General features: G+C 42.1%; 1 protein-coding gene across 1 annotated transcript in view; it reads right to left on the bottom strand.

Annotated features, from left to right (window-relative positions):
- Positions 1-18,250, bottom strand: part of NCF2 (neutrophil cytosolic factor 2) — a 46,572-nt gene extending 28,322 nt beyond the window's left edge. The window contains exons 1-2 of the mRNA XM_020984382.2: positions 17,770-18,250; positions 15,921-16,003 (exon numbers count right to left, since the gene is read on the bottom strand). Coding sequence (XP_020840041.1) covers positions 15,921-16,003; positions 17,770-17,943 — 257 coding nt within the window. The 5' untranslated portion in view covers positions 17,944-18,250. The remainder of the gene's footprint in view (positions 1-15,920; positions 16,004-17,769) is intronic.
- Positions 18,251-19,507: the final 1,257 nt, after the last annotated feature.

Below are 19,507 nucleotides of genomic sequence, written 5' to 3'. Positions count from 1 at the left end.
GGGATGCAGGCTGACTAGGTCAGGTACCCTCATCTGGAGTGAGAACTTCCACCCTCCATCCCCAGCAGATTCTAAATTCAAGGTCAGAGACTGAATCTTTTTTCCCATCTTTTTCCCTCTGTCTCCCCTTGCCTGGCACACGGTATCATCTATTCATTTTGGGCTGGGGGTGGGGTACTGAAGCTGTTGTTTCACTGGTGCGGTGGATGCCCAGGGGCAGCTAGGTGGTGCAGTGGATAGAGGGCAGGGCCTGGAGTGAGGAGGACCTGAGACTAAATCCAGCCTCAGACACTCCCTAGCTGTGTGACCCTGGGCAAGTCACTTCATCCTGTTTGCCTCAGTTTCCTCATTTGTAAAATGAGCTGGAAAAGGAAATGGCAAACCACTCCAGTATCTTTGCCAAGAAAACCCCACATGAGATCACAGAGAGTCAAACAAGGAGAAGGGATATGTAGCCACGGTGACTGATGAAGAAAGCAGTAGCCCCTGACTCCAAAGAAATTCCACCAAGCCCTGTGTCTAGCCTGATCTGACCTGCTCCCAACTGCAGTATGCAGCTAGGAATGGCTTTTCCTTATATTGAAACATCCAGCTCCCTTTTTCGGCTGGTGGGGGCCATTATGTAGGTAGGTCCAGCCTCCTGAGAGCCTGTAGTTTCATTTCCACAGGACTGTCCAAAATGGAGGCCCAGGTGTTGGCAGCGAAGGGGATGTGCCTCCGTCTTCTTGTAGCCTTCAGGTATGAGCATATTGCTGTGGTAGGCATATTACTCAGTAACCCCTATGGTAAGCTTACAGTTCTAATGGCTACGTCTTTGTTCCTTGGCATCCTGCATCCAACACAGTTTATTAGACTACTGTGATTGGAGTCACAAACAGAGGTTTGCCAACTCAACTGGGTCTTCAGCAGGAATCTTGGCTCTTCTGTGTTTAGTGTGTGACCATGGACAAATCAGTTCCCTTCCCCTACCTCTTTTCGGGAGGCTGCATGGCACAAGTAATGGAAAGCTGTGTCTGGAGTGAGAGAAGCCAGTTTATGATACTGTCTCTAATTCTTATATCCTGCGGGGGCTTGGGCAGGTGAATTAACTTGTCTGGGCCTCAGTTCCTCACCTATACAACGGGTAGATTAGATTCCCTCTACTTCTTAATCTACTGTCTTATGATCTAGGCTTTAATTCTTCCATCTGCTAAGCATGTGGTTAGATGATCTAACTTTAAATTCCCTTCCAATTCTAAAATGCTATGATCTTATGGTGCCACAGGGTCTCCTGTGTAATTTCCCCATGTTTCTCACCCAAGAGGTTTAAGAATGTCCCTTTCTAGCCCCTGCACAGTACATGGGGTGGATTATAACATGGGACAATGGGATATAGGTAATCTGTCCTTTTCTCTGTCAAGAGGTGTTGTCAGCTACTGGAGCTCTTCCCCAAATTCTGGGGAGTCTGGTGGGGGTCTGGCTGACCTGCCCTCTGGGCCTTGCCAATGTTTGTGGCCCCATGGTAGCTATGCTATTGTGTCCAGTGTGCCCTGCCAAGACATCTTTTTGAGAAGGATTTGGCAGCTATCTCTTGGCTTCTTGGGATTCAAGCATAGCAGTGTGGGTTCTAGTCAGAAGGGCCCTGGGAGTCAGCAGACCCCGACTTCTAATCCCAATTCTACCCCATCAAAGGGACAATCTCTGGTGGGAATATGACAACCTATAAATGTAGGATCTTAGGTATTTTAAACATGGTGTGGAAAGTCATTGTAACAACCATCCAAGGGCAAGGTTGTAATTGTTTTAAATATAATCTTTTATGGGGTAGCTAGGTGGTACAGTGGATAGCTCACTGGTCTTAGAGTCAGGAGGACTTGAGTTCAAATTCAGCCTCAGATACTTCCTAGCTGTGTGACCCTGGACAAGTCACTTAACTCCAATTGCCTCCCCTCCCCCAAGTACACACACACACACACACACACACACACACACACACACACACACACACACACGTGTGTATGTGTATGCACATACATGTATGTGTATACATATATAAGAATGTGTGTAGATACATATATACGTGTGTATGTGTATATATACTTGAACTACATATGGAACCCAGGTTCTAGTCTGGTCTTCTCCTGTACCTACCTTGCAGGGTTGTTGTAAGGACTGAAGAACAGAATATTTGTAAAAAGTGCTTAGCACATGGTAGGAGCTAAGTAAATGCTTATTCTCACACCCTTTTCCCTACTGAAACCAACAAGCCATGTGACCTTGGAAAAGTTCCTTTATGCATCTGGGCCTCAATTTCCTCCTATGTATAATGAAGGAGTTGGAGTAGTTCATCTCTTAGATACCTTTTCTGCTTTAATATTCTATACTTTTATTATTGCAATTCATTCAACAAGTGGGTAGCACCACTGCGTTTACAAGGCTACCTTCCGTAGCTAAGTGGCACCATAGTGGATAGAGGGCTGGGCCTGGTGTCAGGAAGATCTGAGTTCAAATCCAACCTCAGACACTTATTAGCTGTGCGACCCTGGGTAAGTCACTTAACCCTGTTTGCCTCAGTTTCCTCATCTGAGATGGAGAAGGAAATGGCAAACTGCTCCAACATCTTTGCAGAGAAAAACCCCAATGGGCCCACAAAGGGTCAGACAGGACTGAAATGACTCCAACATCTTTTTCAAGAAAACCCCCAATGGGCCCACAAAGGGTCAGACAGGACTGAAATGACTCAACAGCAGTAAGGATATGAAAGAAGTAGGAGACAGGACCCCAGTCTCAAGGAAGTTGATTTTCTGTGTGCTTCTGCCTGCTTAACTACTGCATGAGGAAGGCAGATCCCTTGTGGTTCATGAAGAAGTGGGTTATTTTTATTTGCTTGTATAGGGTAACTCATCAAGTAGCATGCATGTCAGTTTATTCTAAAGTTAAATATGGGAAGAATCTGACTTTTAGAACTAGGAAATGAAATTATTTTATTTCTACTTTTTCTGATTGTATTATTAATACCAATATTTTTATAATTAATTATCACCAGCATTTTAATCTCCAAAAAATTTTTTACCCATACCTCAGTATGGCACAAAAATGACCTTTGATCCTCAGAGACTAGATTGGTCAAATGTTAAACTCTGGAAGATTTTCCCAAATTGGAAACGTTTCCATGTGGGACCTGTAATGATTTACCTGTGTATTTGTTTTTTTTTCTTTTTCTTTGCTTTTGTTAGGCAATTGGGGGCTAAGTGACTTGCCCAGGGTCACACAGCTAGTAAGTGTCAAGTGTCTGGTCTGAGGCTGGGTTTGAACTCAGGTCCTCCTGACTCCAGGGCCAGTGCTCTATTCACTGCATCACCTAGCTACCCCTATCTGTGTATTTGTTCACAAGGATCAACCCAGCTAACTTCTGACAGTCAGATCATTAGAACATTAGGTTGTCCATGGGGTGATGAATATTTTTGACCATATCACTTTGAGAAAGCATTCTACTATGATATGGTAGGACCTCAACCTAATGCAGTGGAAAGAGCTCCCAAACTGGTAAAAATCATAGATCCTCTGAACTCTGGACAACAACAACAACCACACATTGCAACAACAGTTACAAAAAGGTGAGCATTGGGTTTTTAGCTTTATTGACAAAAAGAGGATCCAAGAACGGAAAGGACCACTGTTCAGGAAGGCCAGGATAACTAACAGCTGACCAAAATAAGCCAGAGATGCCTCATTCTTCTCTTACTTCTATTTTCTCTGCCAAGGAAAATGATCTTTAGCCTGGAAAGGGCAGAACAAGAATGGCTAATGGGAAGTGGATACCCAGCAAAAGCGAGGCCCCATGAAGAGAGAGCCTAACTGCCCTTGGGGACTTCAGGGGACCAGGTGCAGTCAAACAACCTCCCAGGGTCCTGAAAGGACTGACAGGTGATTGCTAACATCCTCTTTCTCATCTTTGAAACATCACATAGAACAGGAGAGGTGCGGCCGCCTAGAGAAAGTCAAGCGTGGCCTCAATTTTCAAAAAGGGGAAGAAAATGGAGTCTGCTAACTGTCATACATTGAGTTTGACTTTGATTCCTGGCAAAAGTAGAATATATTAGAGGGTAGTTAGTGAAAATCTGGAAAAGGAAGTGGTGATGACGAAGAGCCCGCGTGACTTTCTCAAGAACAGGCCATGTAACCCTAACTTTATTTCCTTTTTTTGATGGGCTGACTAGAGTGGTAGATCAGGGGAATACTTTAGATATGGTTTAGCTAGATCTTTGTAAAGCATTTAACATCTCTCATGCTACTCTTATACACAAGGTGGAGAGATATAGCCTAGACAACCACCTGGTTAGGTGGATTTGGAACTGGTTCAATGGCTGGACCACAAAAAAATCATTCCCTTCCAGTTCTGAGATTTAATGATGTTAATTTAAGTGTAGATAGACCCTGTCTTATAATTAATGTTATAAAAATTGCTCTTGTTTTCATTAAGCAATTTGAATAAGATTTTCTAACATATCTTTGTATTTCCCTGAACAAGTATATACAGTAAACATTCAATGTGCCTGCCTCAACTCACTCATTTGTAAGATGGTGATAATAAAAGCACTTTACGTCCCAGGATTGTGGTGAAGATAAAATGTGATAATATTTGTAAAACACTTTGCAAACCTTAAGGTGCTATATAAATGCTAGTTATTATTACATAACAGAGGAGAGCTGGCATAATTTGTGGAGGGAGAGTTGGTTTGGCAGCCAAGAAGACCTGGATCTGGGTCCCACTTCTGACCCACACTGGCCATGGGGCCCTGGGCAAGTCATTTAACCTTGTAGTTTTTCAGTCAACTTTCTAAGATTAGAAGTTACATAGAAGGAGCCAAATGTGTTGGTTGAAAGACTTTCTTCATCTGGGAGTTCCTTATACCAATGAAGTCACAAGTCTAGTCCCTAGGACTTTATATAAGGCAGTGTGGCAGAATGGCTAGAGTCAATATAGACCTAAGTATGTAGTCTCACTTCTGACACATACTGGTTGTGGGATTCTGGGAGCAAATCATTGACTGTTCAGTGCCCAGGAAAATATCTAAGACCGGGGATGGGGAACCTGTGGCCAGAACAAATCTTTTTGTTCTGGGAAGTTTGGATTCAGTCAAAAGGCCACACTTGAGGACTTAGAGGGCTGCATGTGGCCTCAAGGCCGAAGATTCCCCACCCTTGGTCTAAGACTATTAATGGCAGATTGTGTGCTAACCTGCGTCGGTAGAGGGAATATCCTCATACCAATGAAATCAGGTGCAGTTGCGTGTGTGTGCATAGTATATGACAGAATTTACTCTTATAATGGTCCCTTGAAATAGAATGAGCGAAACCATCATTCTCACCATCTTCCAAGTTCAGAAAAGCTGGGTAAGCTGCCCCAGCCAAGACAGTGGGGCAGAGTCACTGAGGGGTGGGCAAGAGGGGAACAGACAACAATGACCTAGATTAGAAGCAAAGTGTCCTGATTCTTCGTCCTATGCAATCTCTATCATATTACGCTCACTGTTTATAAGACAGTTGAGGATCCTCAGAGGGAAAACTTTCATCATTAACCTACAAATGAGATTTTTTTTCTCCCTAGTGGACAAATTAATTTCAGTTGTGAGTCAAACCCTGCTGTGTCAGGGTCCCTATCTTTATGGAGATATTGAATTAGCCCAGTAAGCTATCTTTATATCCAATTCCCCAGCACATCAGGACATCCAGAAATCCATGCCAAGTGAGACAAGGAAAGACTGGATTAATAAACCACCCAGGCAAGAAATATGCTTCATATTTTTTTAAAAATGGAAAAATTCTTGATAAAAATACTCCCATCATGGCCCTGGGCCAAATCCTGTTATTCTCCTCCCAGCCCCCAACCCTGGGAAATTATTTGAACAGTGACAACTTCATGACCTTGGAGAGAAGGTCACATGCATCCTGGCTTCAGTAGAATGCCTCATCTGCTCTAAGGATATAGCACTGTCTGCCGCATCCAACATGGAGTATTCCTGAGTGCCCTTAGGGAGCCAACCCATGTCTCAACTTTGAAAGCTGGGGCAGACATGCACCCCTTCCAGGTTAAGTCTGGAGGAAACCTTCAGCCACCCACTCAAAAGCATCACATCACCCGCTTTGGAGTGATCCCTGGTTTGGGCAACTAGGTGGCAAAGCAAATACAGGACTCAGGAAGACCTGAGTTCAAATCCAGCTCAGACCCTTACTAGCTAGGAGACCCTGGCAAGTCACTTAAGTTCTGTCTACCTCAGTTTCCTCATCTGTAAAATGGGATAATAATAGCACCTATCACACAGGCTTGCGAGGATAAAATGAGATAATATTTGTTAATCCTTTTGAAAATTTTAAAACATTATATAAATAGAGGAGGGAAAAGAATGAGCATTTAAATAGTACCTACCAGGTGTCACACACTGTGCTCAGTGCTTTTTATAAATATTATCTAATTATTGCTTATTATTATTAGCTATTTTGCTTCAGACCTTAGCCTGGCCTTAACTTTGCCACCCTTGCCAATCCACACCCAATGCCCTGACAGTGGATTTACATCTGCTCTTGACTTGGTTCTTCAATCATGCTTCCTGTTGAAAGCAGGAAGCTTTTCTGGATTCCCCCACCCACCACATTCTTTGGTAATGAACTTCCCCTCAGATTTCTCATAACACTTTGTTTTGTACCTCTCTAATATATTTCATGGGCATCTAGGTGGTGCCATAGTGCATTGAGTGCTGGTCCTGGAGTCAGGAAGACTCATCTTCCTAAGTTTAATTCAGGCCTCAGACACTTACTAGCTGTGTGACCCTGGGCAAGTCACTCAATTCTGTTTACCTCAGTTTCCTCATCTATAAAATGAGCTACAGAAGGAAATGGCAAATCACTCCACTATCTCTGCTAAGAAAACCCCAAATGGGGTCACAGAGAGTTGGACACGACTGAAAAAAAAAACTGAACAACAAACAATTTCATGACACTCAGAATTCCCCTCTATTCAATATCCCCTCTTCCCACTTGGTGGCAATGAGTTGTCATATTTATCTATTCTCCTTTGCCAGCTTTTCTCCTAACCATCCTCATCATCACTTGAATTTAAGGATCTCCACAATAATCCTGCTAAGTAGATGCTACTATTATCACCATTTTATAAATGAAGGAACTGAGGCTTAGATCCTTAAGTGCCTTACCTGGGTTGTGCAAGTATCCACTGTGCTAGCCATCCCTTCCTTTCCCTTCTCACTATCAGCAAGTCCAGGTTAGTAAGATCTGATTCCCTAGTTCAGGATCTCATCACCCCTCCTCTGGATAATGACAATAGCCTCCTGACTGGTCTCCCAGCTTCCACTCTTCCTTCTCCAGTACATTCTTTCTAATCTCATACAAAGATTTTACTAGATCATTCTTTTGCTCCAAAGCCTTCAGCAATCCTTCTACCATCTACCAAAGCAAAACAAATCAAAACTCATAATCCAGGAAGTTCTAGGCCCCCCACAATCTGGTTCCAAACCACCTTGTCCAGCCTTATCACATGATCCTCTTTGAATGTAGTCTACGTTCCAACCAAACCAGACTTCACAATTCCTTGACCTTGGCCTGCCCTTTGTCCTCTCCCATCCCAGATCTCTGATACGTGGAAAGTGTTCTCTAGTGTCCTTCCCCATCCCAGATCTCTGATACATAGGAAGCATTCTCTCTCATCCCAGATCTCTGCTTTGAACTCTCCTATCCACTTACATGATAACTTGTATCATGGTTGGCCATGTATTTTCTTCATCCTTCCTACTACATTGCAAGTTCCTCACCAGTGGAAACTCAACAGTTTCATCTTTATATCATCAGTGCTTTATACTATCAGAGCTACATCCAATTGTTTATTGTATATAGTAGGTGCTAATCAATCAGTCTGTTGATGAACATTTATTAAGTAACTATTATGTGCCAGGCACTGTGCTAAGCACAGGTAATACAAAAAGAGGCCAAAGATGGTCCCTGCCCTCAAGGAGCTTATATTTACTAAGTGTGTATTAAATTGAGGGGATGACTTGCCTCTTGACCTCCAAGCTTTGTGTCATCCACAACTCAGATGAGTGTGCCATGTCTTTATCCAAGTAAGTCACTGATAAAAATTTCCTAGGGCACCCGTCCCAGCCCAGACCCCTGGGGGACACCATCCACCAGAGCCTTCCACTTCACTTGGTATTGAATTGATGGTGACTATTCTTTTTATTCGGTCATTTAGCTGCTTTCCAATCCACTCTGATGTCCCCATCTCTTCATTTTCCCCACCCAGCATGACCCAGAAGACTTGAAATGCTTTGCTATAAAGTCTAAGTAAACTGATCAGTGGGGCAGCTAGGTGGCACAGTGGATAGAGTGCCAGGTCTGAAGTCAGACTCCTCTTCCTGAGTTCAAATCTGGCCTCAGACACTCATTAATTGTGTGACCCCAGGCAAATCACTTAACCCTATTTGCCTCAGTTTCCTCAGCTGCAAAATGAGCTGGAAAAGGAAACGGCAAACCCCTCCAGTATCTTTGCCAAGAAAACCCCAAATGGGGTCATGAAAAGTCAGATACAACTGAATACAACTCAACAACAACAACAAAAACGGGGCAGTATGGTATGTCACAAAAGTTCTGGAGTCCAAGTTGTCCAACTTGGCTTCAAGCTTTGGCTCTGCTATTTACTATCTGGGTGACTTCAGGTCCTTCACCTTCCTAAGCCCTACTTTCCTCATCTGTAAAATGAAGACTTTGGATTAGATGGCTTCCAAAGTCCATTCCAACTTTAAATGTGTAATCCTATGATCCTTGCCTGAATGGGCATTGACACCCTGTCCCCCACACTGCAGCTCACCTTACCAAGTATTTGCTCAGTTCACCTTTACGGAACCAGCCCCAAAACTTCTACTCAGCCAGTGAACAAACATTTATTAAACCCTTACTATGTGCCAGAGAGGATGCTGAGAGATGGGGATGTAGAAAAAGGAAAAAATAAAGCTCCCTCAGGGAGCTCACATTCTAATGGGGGAAGACAACATGAGAACAATTAAATACATATAAGATTATATATATATATATATATATATATATATATACATATATATATTATATATACACACATATATGTACAGATAGTACATACAAGATATTTGTACATATATATCTTGTACGTACTTCATATATATTCTAAATATAGCGATCTAGATCTAGATATGTACACACAATATATTATATATAATATATAATACATACATATACAATGTATATGTATAATAAGCACACACATACACTGAATAGATACAGGATAATCTCGGAGGAAAAGCACTCTCAACCCCAAAGCTTCTTCCAAGTTCTCAGAGGTCCATCACCACTGCCATCCTGGCTTTACCAACTCTCTTTCCCAGTAGAGACTGCAGGAAGTTCCTCTGGTCAAACCCAATCCATCCCAGTCACTCCCTGCTTATTATATGTATGTCCTCATCAGATCGCAAAATAGTCTTTTCTTTTGAAGGACACCAGCCCTCTTCCCTTGCCCCTTTCTGACCCCTCCATCCTCTGTCTTATCTCAAACAAACTTCTCTCCTTCTCTCTCCCTGATCCTCTCCTTCCCCTCTCTTCTCCTCTTCCTCCTCCCTTTGGCCTCAGCTAGGAGGGAGTCAGCCTTGACACACATCTGTGTTTCCTGATGTTCTCTGTCTGAAGGAGCTCGGTAAAAGTGGTTCCTAAATAGAACTCAGATGGTACGTGTGTGGGCGAGCTGTGTCCCAGCAGCCTGGGTGGCATTGCTACTGTATATATCCCAGCATTGTATCAAAAAGGCAGACAAGAAGAATGCTCCTTTTCTTCCCTCTACCCCCTTCCCAATAGTTCTCTGCTGTCCTTGTTGCCATTTGGAAAATGCAGCCCCCTTAGAAAACCGTTGGGCAGCTGACAGCTCCAAGCTGGGCTCCTGCTGCATTAGCAAGCTAATTCTTTTTCTTCTATATCCACATCACCATGAAACCAAGTACAGGCCCCTTGGCAGCAGCTAAGAGATTCTTCACCCATGAGGAGGGATACTATAATTGCCCTAGCTGATCAACTAGTCCTGTACTACTGCCTGCATTACCCTCAATAGGGGCCATCTGGAGCAAAAGCCGTCTGAATCTAGGTTGTTGGTGGCCACTAGGGGGCATAGTGAATAGGGTGTTGTACTTAGAACCAGGAAGACCTGAGTTTGAATTCTGCCTCAGACATTTTTTTACTGCTTTGTAATCCCAGGCAAGTCAATTTCTCAGCCTCAGTCTCCCCAATCTTCACGAAGGAGGCATCAAAGTCAGGTTGTGGATAGAGAGCTGGACTTGGAGTTCAAAAAGACTTGAGTCTGAATCCTGCCCTCAGATACTTCTTCAGTCAAGTGACCCTGGGCAAGTTAAGGGAGGTTCTCTATCTACTATGCCATGCTGTATCTCTTCAAATAATGGATGTGCTAAAATTCCCAAAATGTCCTAAAGTAACCCACCACAAATCTCACTTTAGCAAACCCTTCATAAAATATATGAAGAAAATTTGGCCTTGAAGTCTGAATCAATGAAGCAACTATTGGTAATATAGTAGACTGAGACTGGGTCTGGGAGTCAGGAAGACCTTTGTTTGATTCCTGGTGCAGATGCTTATGACTTAGATTAGTCATTTAATCTCTCAGCCTCAGTTTCCTCAACTGTAAAATGGAGATAATAACATCTACCTCTCAGGGTTGTTGCGAGGATTAAATGAGATAACACCATAAAGTGCTTTGCAAACCTTGAAAGTGCTACATAAATGTTGGCTATTATTATTATTGTTGTTATTGGTGTTATTATTAGGTGCTAGGTCCTGGATTTAAGGACTGGGGATACAAATACAGAAGTGAATCAGTCAAGGAGTTTGAATTCTAATAAAGGAAATCAACACATAGAGGGAAAGGGTGGTCAAGGAAGGGTGTTTTGGTCTGGAAAGTCCCAGGGACGGTAAGTGGAGCCACAGAATAATTGAATAACATGTCCTTTTCAGGAGCAACGGTAGCATTGACTTAATTACTGTACTCAGAGGAAGAGATAGAATAGTGTGGGCAAGGTACAATGCAGTAACAGGCAGTAAAGCATGGCCAGGGGCCAGAGGTGGTCTAGCTATAGTAAGCTTTCACAAAACAGAGCAGGACAGTCCTGGGATAGGCATATGTGGGAAGCTAGAGATCCCATTTGCAGGCAATAACAGTAGGGAGGAGATTGGGGTGAGATGTTACAATGCTAATCCTTGGGGTGATCTGCTTCAAAAGGACCTTATCTGAAACCACCTTTTATTCAAAGGAACCCATTTCAAAGGGGAAACTTAGAATCCAGTCGTGTGGGTGAACTCTGAGGAGCCAGATAGCCTACTGGTTCAACCCAAGCCAGTCCAGGCTGAGGCAAGAAGTCAAAACAACAGCAGCAACAAATATACATACAGCAGATATCAGATCTTTTCATGGTAGCCCCAAACTGGAAACTAAATGTTTTTAGATCTTTCATGGTAGTCCCCAAACTGGAAACTAAATTTTTGTGTGTGTGTGTGTAGACAAACAGGATTGAGTGATTTGCCCAGGGTCACACAGCTAGTAAGTATCTGAGGCTGGACTGAAGCTCAGGTGCTCCTGACTCCAGTGCTCTATTCACTGCACCACCTACCTGCGCCCTTTAAAATTTTTTTTATATACAAACTTTTATTTCCGTTAAAATGTACAAAAATACTGAATTTTCAGTTCATATTGTGAGTTAATTGCTGCATCACTGTAGCAAGATGCTAATTAACTATAAATGTTCATCAAAACCATCAGCTAGGTATTTGTCTACTTCTGCAAGTTTCTCTGTGATGATGGACTTCTGTTTATTAACAAGGTCGTCTGTTCCCACCACCACATCATGCTTTATAAGCTGAGTTGCTACATACCCCTCATCAATTAAATCCTTAATTTATTGGGGAGTGGCTAAACAAATTATGATATATGAATGTAACAGATTCTTGTACTATAAGAAATTATGAAATGGACAGTCTCAAAGGAAACAGGGAAGATCTCTATGAACTGATGCAAAGTAATATAATCAGAACTAAGAGAACAATTTATATGATGACAACATTAGAAAGAAAAACAATTCTGAAAGACTTCAACACTATGATCAGTCCAGAGGATTGAAGATGAAACATTCTAACTACTTTCTACAATAGAGATGATGGACTTAAAATGCAGAATGAGACATAAATTTTTGGACATAGCCAATGCAGAAATTTGTTGTTTTTTCAGGGGGTTTTTTGGTTGTTGTTCAGTCATGTCCAACTCTTTGTGACCCCATTTGGGGTTTTCTTGGAAAAGATACTGGAATGGTTTTTTATTTCCTTCTCTAGCTCATTTTACACATGAAGAAATTGAGGCAAACAGGATTAAGTGACTTACCCAAGGTCACACAGCTAGTAAGTGTCTCAGGCCAGATTTGAACTCAGGAAGACGAGTCTTCTTGATTCTGGGCCTGGCACTCTATCCACTGAGCCACTTGGCTGCTCATGTTTTCTTTAATTATATGTATTTTCACGAAGGTTTTCTTTTTTCTTTTCATTGTTTAATGGGGGTGGGGGAGGAGGGGTGGAAAAGTGAGGAAGAGGAAAAGAAATGCTTGGTAGTAAGTAAAAACAATAAAATTGAATTGGGGGAAAATATAGAAGAAATAAGGTAAATAGAGAGAATGATGACAACAAATGAAACTGAATGCTGTCTATTACAATGACCAAGCTTGGCCCCAAGAAGAGATGAGAAAGTACAGTTTCCACCCTTCTTGGCAGAGCTGGGGGACAATGGGTACAGAACATTGCATATACAGTCAGACTCTGTTGACATTTGGGGAGTTGTCTAAACTTTTTTCTTTTTCCTTCTTTTATTCTATGTTAGTTGAAATGGCTCACTGGGTGGGGAAGGGACAGGGATCCACTCAGAGAAGGTTATATAAAAACAAAAAAAATCAATAAAATGTTAACATTGAAAAAAATACAGTAAGAACCTTGTAGCATTTTTATTATGTCATGATGGGGAGGGAGGAAGATAGTAGCTTATTGAACGACAAGTTTGCAAACCTAAACTTGTGAACCAAATGTCAAAAGGGTATGAGTACCTCCAAGTGGAACCTTAGTCATGGCAATGTAGTCCAAAGCAGTAAAAGCTTAGAGATGGTTTGAACTGATAAAGACTTTAAGGAACATCAGATCTAACTGTCCCTTTGAGGGAAATGACTTGCCCAAGGTCACACAAGGCAGAGCCAGGGCTGGAACAGCATTCTGCCTTGTGCCAGAGAGGTGGCTTAGAACAAGCCCACAATTCCCCCTTTAAAAATTGAAGATATTCATTTATTTAGCTGGCCTTAAATAATGTCATCAAATGATATATTTATTTTTAAGTATTTATTGATATCTTTTGTTTTCATAACACTTTTATTTCCAAATATGTGTGTTTCCACCCAGAGAACCATCTTTTAAAAAAAAGGTTCTTTAGCAAAACTGATCACTACATCAACTGAGTCTGACAACATATGCAGAGTTTTGCTCTCTTAGTCCCCCACTTCAGCAAAGAAGGGACAGGTGGAGGTGTATTTATTTGCTCATCTATTCTTTGGGACCAGTCTTGGTCAAACACTGTCTTTAAAGATGATACACCCTGCACAGATTTTCAAAGAAAAATTTAAACTACAGTTGAAAGTGTACAGCAAATTTGACCTTCCTTAGTAACATTTTATTGTTATGTTATGTTATTTTATTTTATTGGAGAGGCAACTGGGGTTAAGTGACCTGCCTAAGGTCACACAGCTAGTAAGTATCAAGTGTCTGAGGCTGACTTTGAACTCAGGTCCTCCTGACTCCAGAGTGGGTGCTCTAGCCAGCGCCACCTACTTGCCCTGTTTCATTGTTATTCATCACATTTTAATTGAGACCTGGTAGCCAGATGGTCCAAAAGATAGAGCACCAGGCCTTGAGTCAGGAAGACCTGAGTTCAAATCGAGCCTCAGATTCTTACGAGCTGTGTGACTCTGGGCAAGTCATTTAACCTCTGTCTGCCTTAGTTTCCTCAACTGTAAAATGGGGATAATAATAGCACTCACCTTGCAGGATTGTTATAAAGATCAGATAATTTTTATAACATGTCTGGCACATGGTAGGCACTTAATAAATGCTTATTCCCTTCCCCTTCTCTTTTTCCCCAGACTTTGATAAGAATATTCTGTTCCATTTCATCCTGACTGAACCCGATTTCTCTGAAGCTCTAGGACTTCAGGATGATTCACTGTCAAAAGTCCTCTTGAAGAGCCCATGGTTTCCCTCCATCACTTTCACCAGTGGTCTGTTCCCACTGATGAAATTGCTAGAGCTGATGAGAGGAATGGCTTTATTTTGTCTTTTTAGTTGGGGTCAGCTAGAAGATGTAACCTGTGTTCCCTTTGGCTCTCTCTGTAGATTCCCTCTGGAGTATTCAAAGAACAGAGAGAAAACCAGGCATGTGGAATTTACTTCCTGAAGGGGCAGAAGCCCTCATGCCTGTCACCTTTATCTCCACTCAAATGTTTCTTTTCACATGAAGACTGTCTTCTCTGTCTTCATCAATTTTTTTTTCCTTTTTGAAAGACTTCTCTCTCACAAAAAGCCCCTTCAAGGTCTTTGCATCTTGATAGGAATTGCTTTAGCAGATGACGTTGCCCCTAGCAACAGCTGCATTTTTACAGACTGCTTCTGAAACAAATCCTCTCAGAACAATTAAATAGCATAACTTTTTTAGAACTTTAAGTGAGATTCTTAAAGACAAATTTTGACGGAAATGAGACAGGGTTTTCAAGAGTTTTTACGACAAACCTCGTTAAAACATAGCTCTATTACAGATGTGGCTATAATATTCCCCAAAACATTACCACAAACAATAATAATAGCTAGCATTTATATAGTACTTCAGGGTTTTCAGAATACTTTACAAATATTGTCTCATTCAATCCTCATGACCACCCTGGGAAGTAGGTTCTAGTATCACAGATAAAAAAACTGAGGCAAATCAAGGTGAACTGACTTGCCCAGGATCACACAGCTAATAAGTATTTGAAATCAGGTCTTTCTGACTCCACGTCCAGCACTCTTTCCAATGCCCAACCAGCTACCTAAATGTACAATCAGAATAGATAATAATAGAGTTAACAAAGCACCAGTTTTAGCTCTACACTAGTATTCTCAATAGAGTTATTTGTTTACTTTATTGGCCCTATAATTTCATTGGCATAGGGAACTCTCAGTAAAAAAACTCCCTCTAAAATGCAAATAAGCAACTTCCTCTAATTTACAGTCTTAGAGAGCTAAATTAGATGATCGCTGAGAGAATAAGGCAGCTGCCCAGGATCACACAACCAGCATGAGGCTCGGGTGAGACCTGGAGTCAGGTCTTCGTGGCTCTGAGGCAGCAGGCTCTATCACAATATGCTCCCTCGAGTTTTTAACCATGTCTTAGTTTGCTGCGTGATGACAAGAGAGGCAGCAGGCTGTAGTAGAACAGATGCTAAATCTGGATTTAGCGGGCCTGGGTTTGAGCCCCAGTTTTGATACTTACAAGCTATATGTATGATCTTGGTAAGTCATCTAACTTCTCTGAGCCTCGGTTTCTTCATTTGTAAATGGGAATAATGACACTTGAATCATCTATTCTCCCAGAGGGTTACTATGAGGAAAGGACTTTGCAGAGCTGTAGAAATGTGGACTACGATTAATTACTCATATTTCACACAGCCCAGAGTCAGACTTCTTGATAGAAACTAGGAAAAACTTTCAATGACCACAGAGTAAAACTGACATCCCTCCTGCTACCCTCATGTCATTCCCAATATTGTGTGATATAAAAGACTTACTTCGCCATCCTATAAAAAACCATCCCTCGCTGGAAATAAGCCACTGCTAAATGTTTGTCTCGGCTTATGCTCCTGGTAAAGGCCTGTAAGAGAGAAAAAGTGGTTTTGTGCGTATGTATGCAAGAGTGAAAAGGTGCTGATAAGACCCAAAGGGGCCACCTTGGCCTGAGAGCTGAGGATGGCTGGTGTCTGGAAGAGAGATATCTGGAGGCTGGGCTGGCTACCTCTGAGGATGACAAAGGCATGAAGTCAAAGGGGAAAATCAAGAAAGACAAGGGGCTAGGAGGACAATAGGAGAGGTGGAGGAGGAGGAGGAGGAGGAGAAGTGAAGTTCAAGATTTTTAAAAATTAGGAGTAGAGGGAAAATACAAATATATAAATATATACATACATGCACACATATACACGTTTATGCTTGTGAACATACATACAAACATGCATGTATGTGTGTGCACACATACACATATATGCATATACATACGCACATATGTGTATGTATGTATATATGTATATATTTTTATATATATATATATATATCTTCCATTCCAACCTTCTCCATTGTTACTAAGCTTTTGACAAAAAGCACCTCATAGGGGTAAACTCTAAAAATATTTCCAATGAGTATAGATGCCTTTGTACTCTCTACCTAACTTTCTACTTTCTCCTTGTCTACATACTCCTTTTCCAGGAGGACTCACTAACACTCCTGTGCATCCTATTTGTCCTTTGAACCAACTGCTATTTACTAAGAAACCCACTCTTTATCCTTGAAGCAATCGTGCTTGTTTACATTCTAATCTCCAACCGGTATATATAATATCAGAGATATCTATTTGTGGAGTGCCTCGGGGTTCACCTGTTTGATTACCTGACCTGATTATCTATACATCAATCTGTGCATGAATTCAATGCTGGACGTCACTGAGATACTTCCTCACTGAAACCTTTACTGATCCCAACTCTCCATCCCTCACCCCAAGTTGGTGATCATTTTTCCCCTCCCTCTATCCTGGAGCTCATGTAGATTTTGTAAGTGAGTTGCTATAAGACTGAAGAAGATCACCAGCCCTTCTGTGTTCCTAAAGGTAGTGTTGGGTGAGACAGTGGGGTCCCACCTTGTCCTGAAGCCAACAAAGACTTCAAAGTTTCAGAACATAAGTCTCCATGAGACATAAGAGATGTTCATCTCCAGGCTGCAGTGTGGAGAAAATACATGCGCACGTGCCCCCCAAAAGTATATTTTCCCAGATGATGGCACCCTGGGACAAATGCCCAAGGATCTTATCCTAGTGCATTTACTATTTGTAAATACCAGATCTCTCCTGACTATACTCTTTCCTCCACTCCATGATAACATGGGCCTGCTTACATTCAGCTTACTGTAGTAGAGAAATATGGCACATACATAGATAACTACAAGGAAAGACTTTGTGGGTGGTCTAATTTACATATAATGTTAAAACCTTTTACAGTTTGATTTACATCCATCTTCTCCTCAGGTAGCTTATTTTCTAGTTGGGAAGATGGGCTGGCATGACAGATTAAACTTTGTGGGGCTCCAATCCTTATAGGGTGTTTGCTATACAATAGGCACATGGTGATTGCCAAATGAATTAGAGATTGACATGAGATAGTGGAAAAACATAAGCTAAGCAGTCTGGTCCAAATGGCACAAGAGGAATTCAGAAAAGGGGGAATAGTCAAAGAAGGCTTCCTAGAGAGGACAGATCTCAAAGGATGGATTCAGTTTGGAGATGGACAAGAAAAGAGACCCTCCCCCCTCAGGAGACAAGATTGTGCATGAAGATACCACCAAAGTACAAAGCAGGGGTAAAGGTCCTTCACTCACCTTTTCTGCCTCCTGCAGGTTTTCTAGAATCATGTAAATGCAGCCGATGTTGAAGGAGATCCGGGAATGGGGGTCCTGAACTTCACTGAAGGCCTCCAAGGCTCCAAGCCAGTCCTTCTTGTCTGCTGCCAGCACCCCTTCATTCCAAAGACGGATTGCCTCAGCTAAGGACATGGCCAGAGGAGAACTGAGAGGAAGAGACCACAGACTGTTCCCGAAGAGCGACTCTGAGTAGGCAGAGCAGAGGCAGAAGAGAAAGCACTCAGCGGAGAGGAAATCTTTCCTACCAAAGACTGGTCCCTGCTGTGTCTCCTTGGCTCCCGAATTCTCCACGGGGCAGGGCCAAGGGCCCTTTTTTTTCTTTCTTCTTTCAAGTGGGTCTCAAAAGCAGATCTAGTCTTCCCCAAGCTGACTTCTCTGTGTTGTAAACAGGTCAGGAAGTATCCTCACCTTTTAGTAACCCTGGGGAGAGGAAGGGGGGAAGAAGGGAGGGGAGGGGTGGGGAAAGAGAGGAAGTACAACAAATGCTGTCTGCAATGGATCAGTTCCTCTAAATGATTCTGCCCTGTCATGATCAGTCCCTCCCATGAAGTCTTACCTCTTTACTGGTGTTTCTGGGCCACGCTGTCACTTTCTACCTGTGTGGCCTTGGATTAGTCATTTCCCATCTGTAAAAGGAGGCAATTTGATGCAATGCTTCAGTCGAAAGTTCTCCTGAGCTCTTTTAAAAGTCTAGTTCATGAAATATTTATAGCAGCTCTTTTTGGTGATGGCAAAGAATTGGTAACCTGAAAGGGTGCCCATAAACTGGGAAATGGTTAAACAAGTTATGGTATGGGAATATGGTGGCATGTTTTTGTATTGTAAGAACTGAAGAAAAGGATGGTTTCAGAGAAACCTGAGAAGACTCATATGAACCGATATGCAGTGAAGTGGGTAGAACCTGGAAAACAATTTGTACAATGACAACAATAATGTAAAGACAAACTACTTTGAAAGACTTAGTAACCCTACAATTCCAGAAGATTCAAGATGAAACCTGCTGTCAGACACATGATAGAGAGGAGAGAGACCAAGAGCACATACTGAGACTTTGTTTTTTGTCATGGCCAACCCAAGAATTTGTTTTTCTTGATTATACGTGTTTATAACTGGGGTTTTAGTTTTCTTACTTGCTTGGGGTGGGGAGGAGTGGACAGGTGGGAGGCAGAACATGCAGATCTGAAAATAAAATGAAATTTAATTTTAAAAAATAATCAATGATTCTAAGGAACTTCCTCAAGTCTCTAGAATCCCAGCATCTCAGTGTGGGATCCCCATTTCCAGTCACCCTTTGTTCCAAGCAAGAAAATTTTCTTCAGCAGTCTCCATAAAATGATATTAGAGCCTTTTCAGGCTCTGCTCTCTTTTACGAAAACTCAGAATGTTTATGGAAATCCTGGAAGCTAAACATGACTGTGGTCAATCCATCAGGGAAAGCTGGGCCACAAGGGTGAGAAAGGACTAGAGATGGACAAGGGCTTTGGAGACTGCATTGGATTCCTGCTCATATTCAAACTACCTTCAACCAACACATTTAAATGGAAAGATGCAGAATGTTTGCTACTAGTGTTTCAGAAACTACGTTTCCTAACACTGCATTAGCAGAACCATAGGATACTTGTGGAGGGTGGGGGAAGGAGAGGAGGTGAGAAAGACTGGATTTAGATAGACAGCACAACAGTAGGGGTGGGTGTTC

Source organism: Phascolarctos cinereus, unplaced genomic scaffold (assembly GCF_003287225.1).
Source record: "Phascolarctos cinereus isolate Bilbo 61053 unplaced genomic scaffold, phaCin_HiC Scaffold_5;HRSCAF=322, whole genome shotgun sequence".
Taxonomy (NCBI): domain Eukaryota; kingdom Metazoa; phylum Chordata; class Mammalia; order Diprotodontia; family Phascolarctidae; genus Phascolarctos; species Phascolarctos cinereus.
This window is presented reverse-complemented; position numbering and strand designations above follow the sequence as displayed.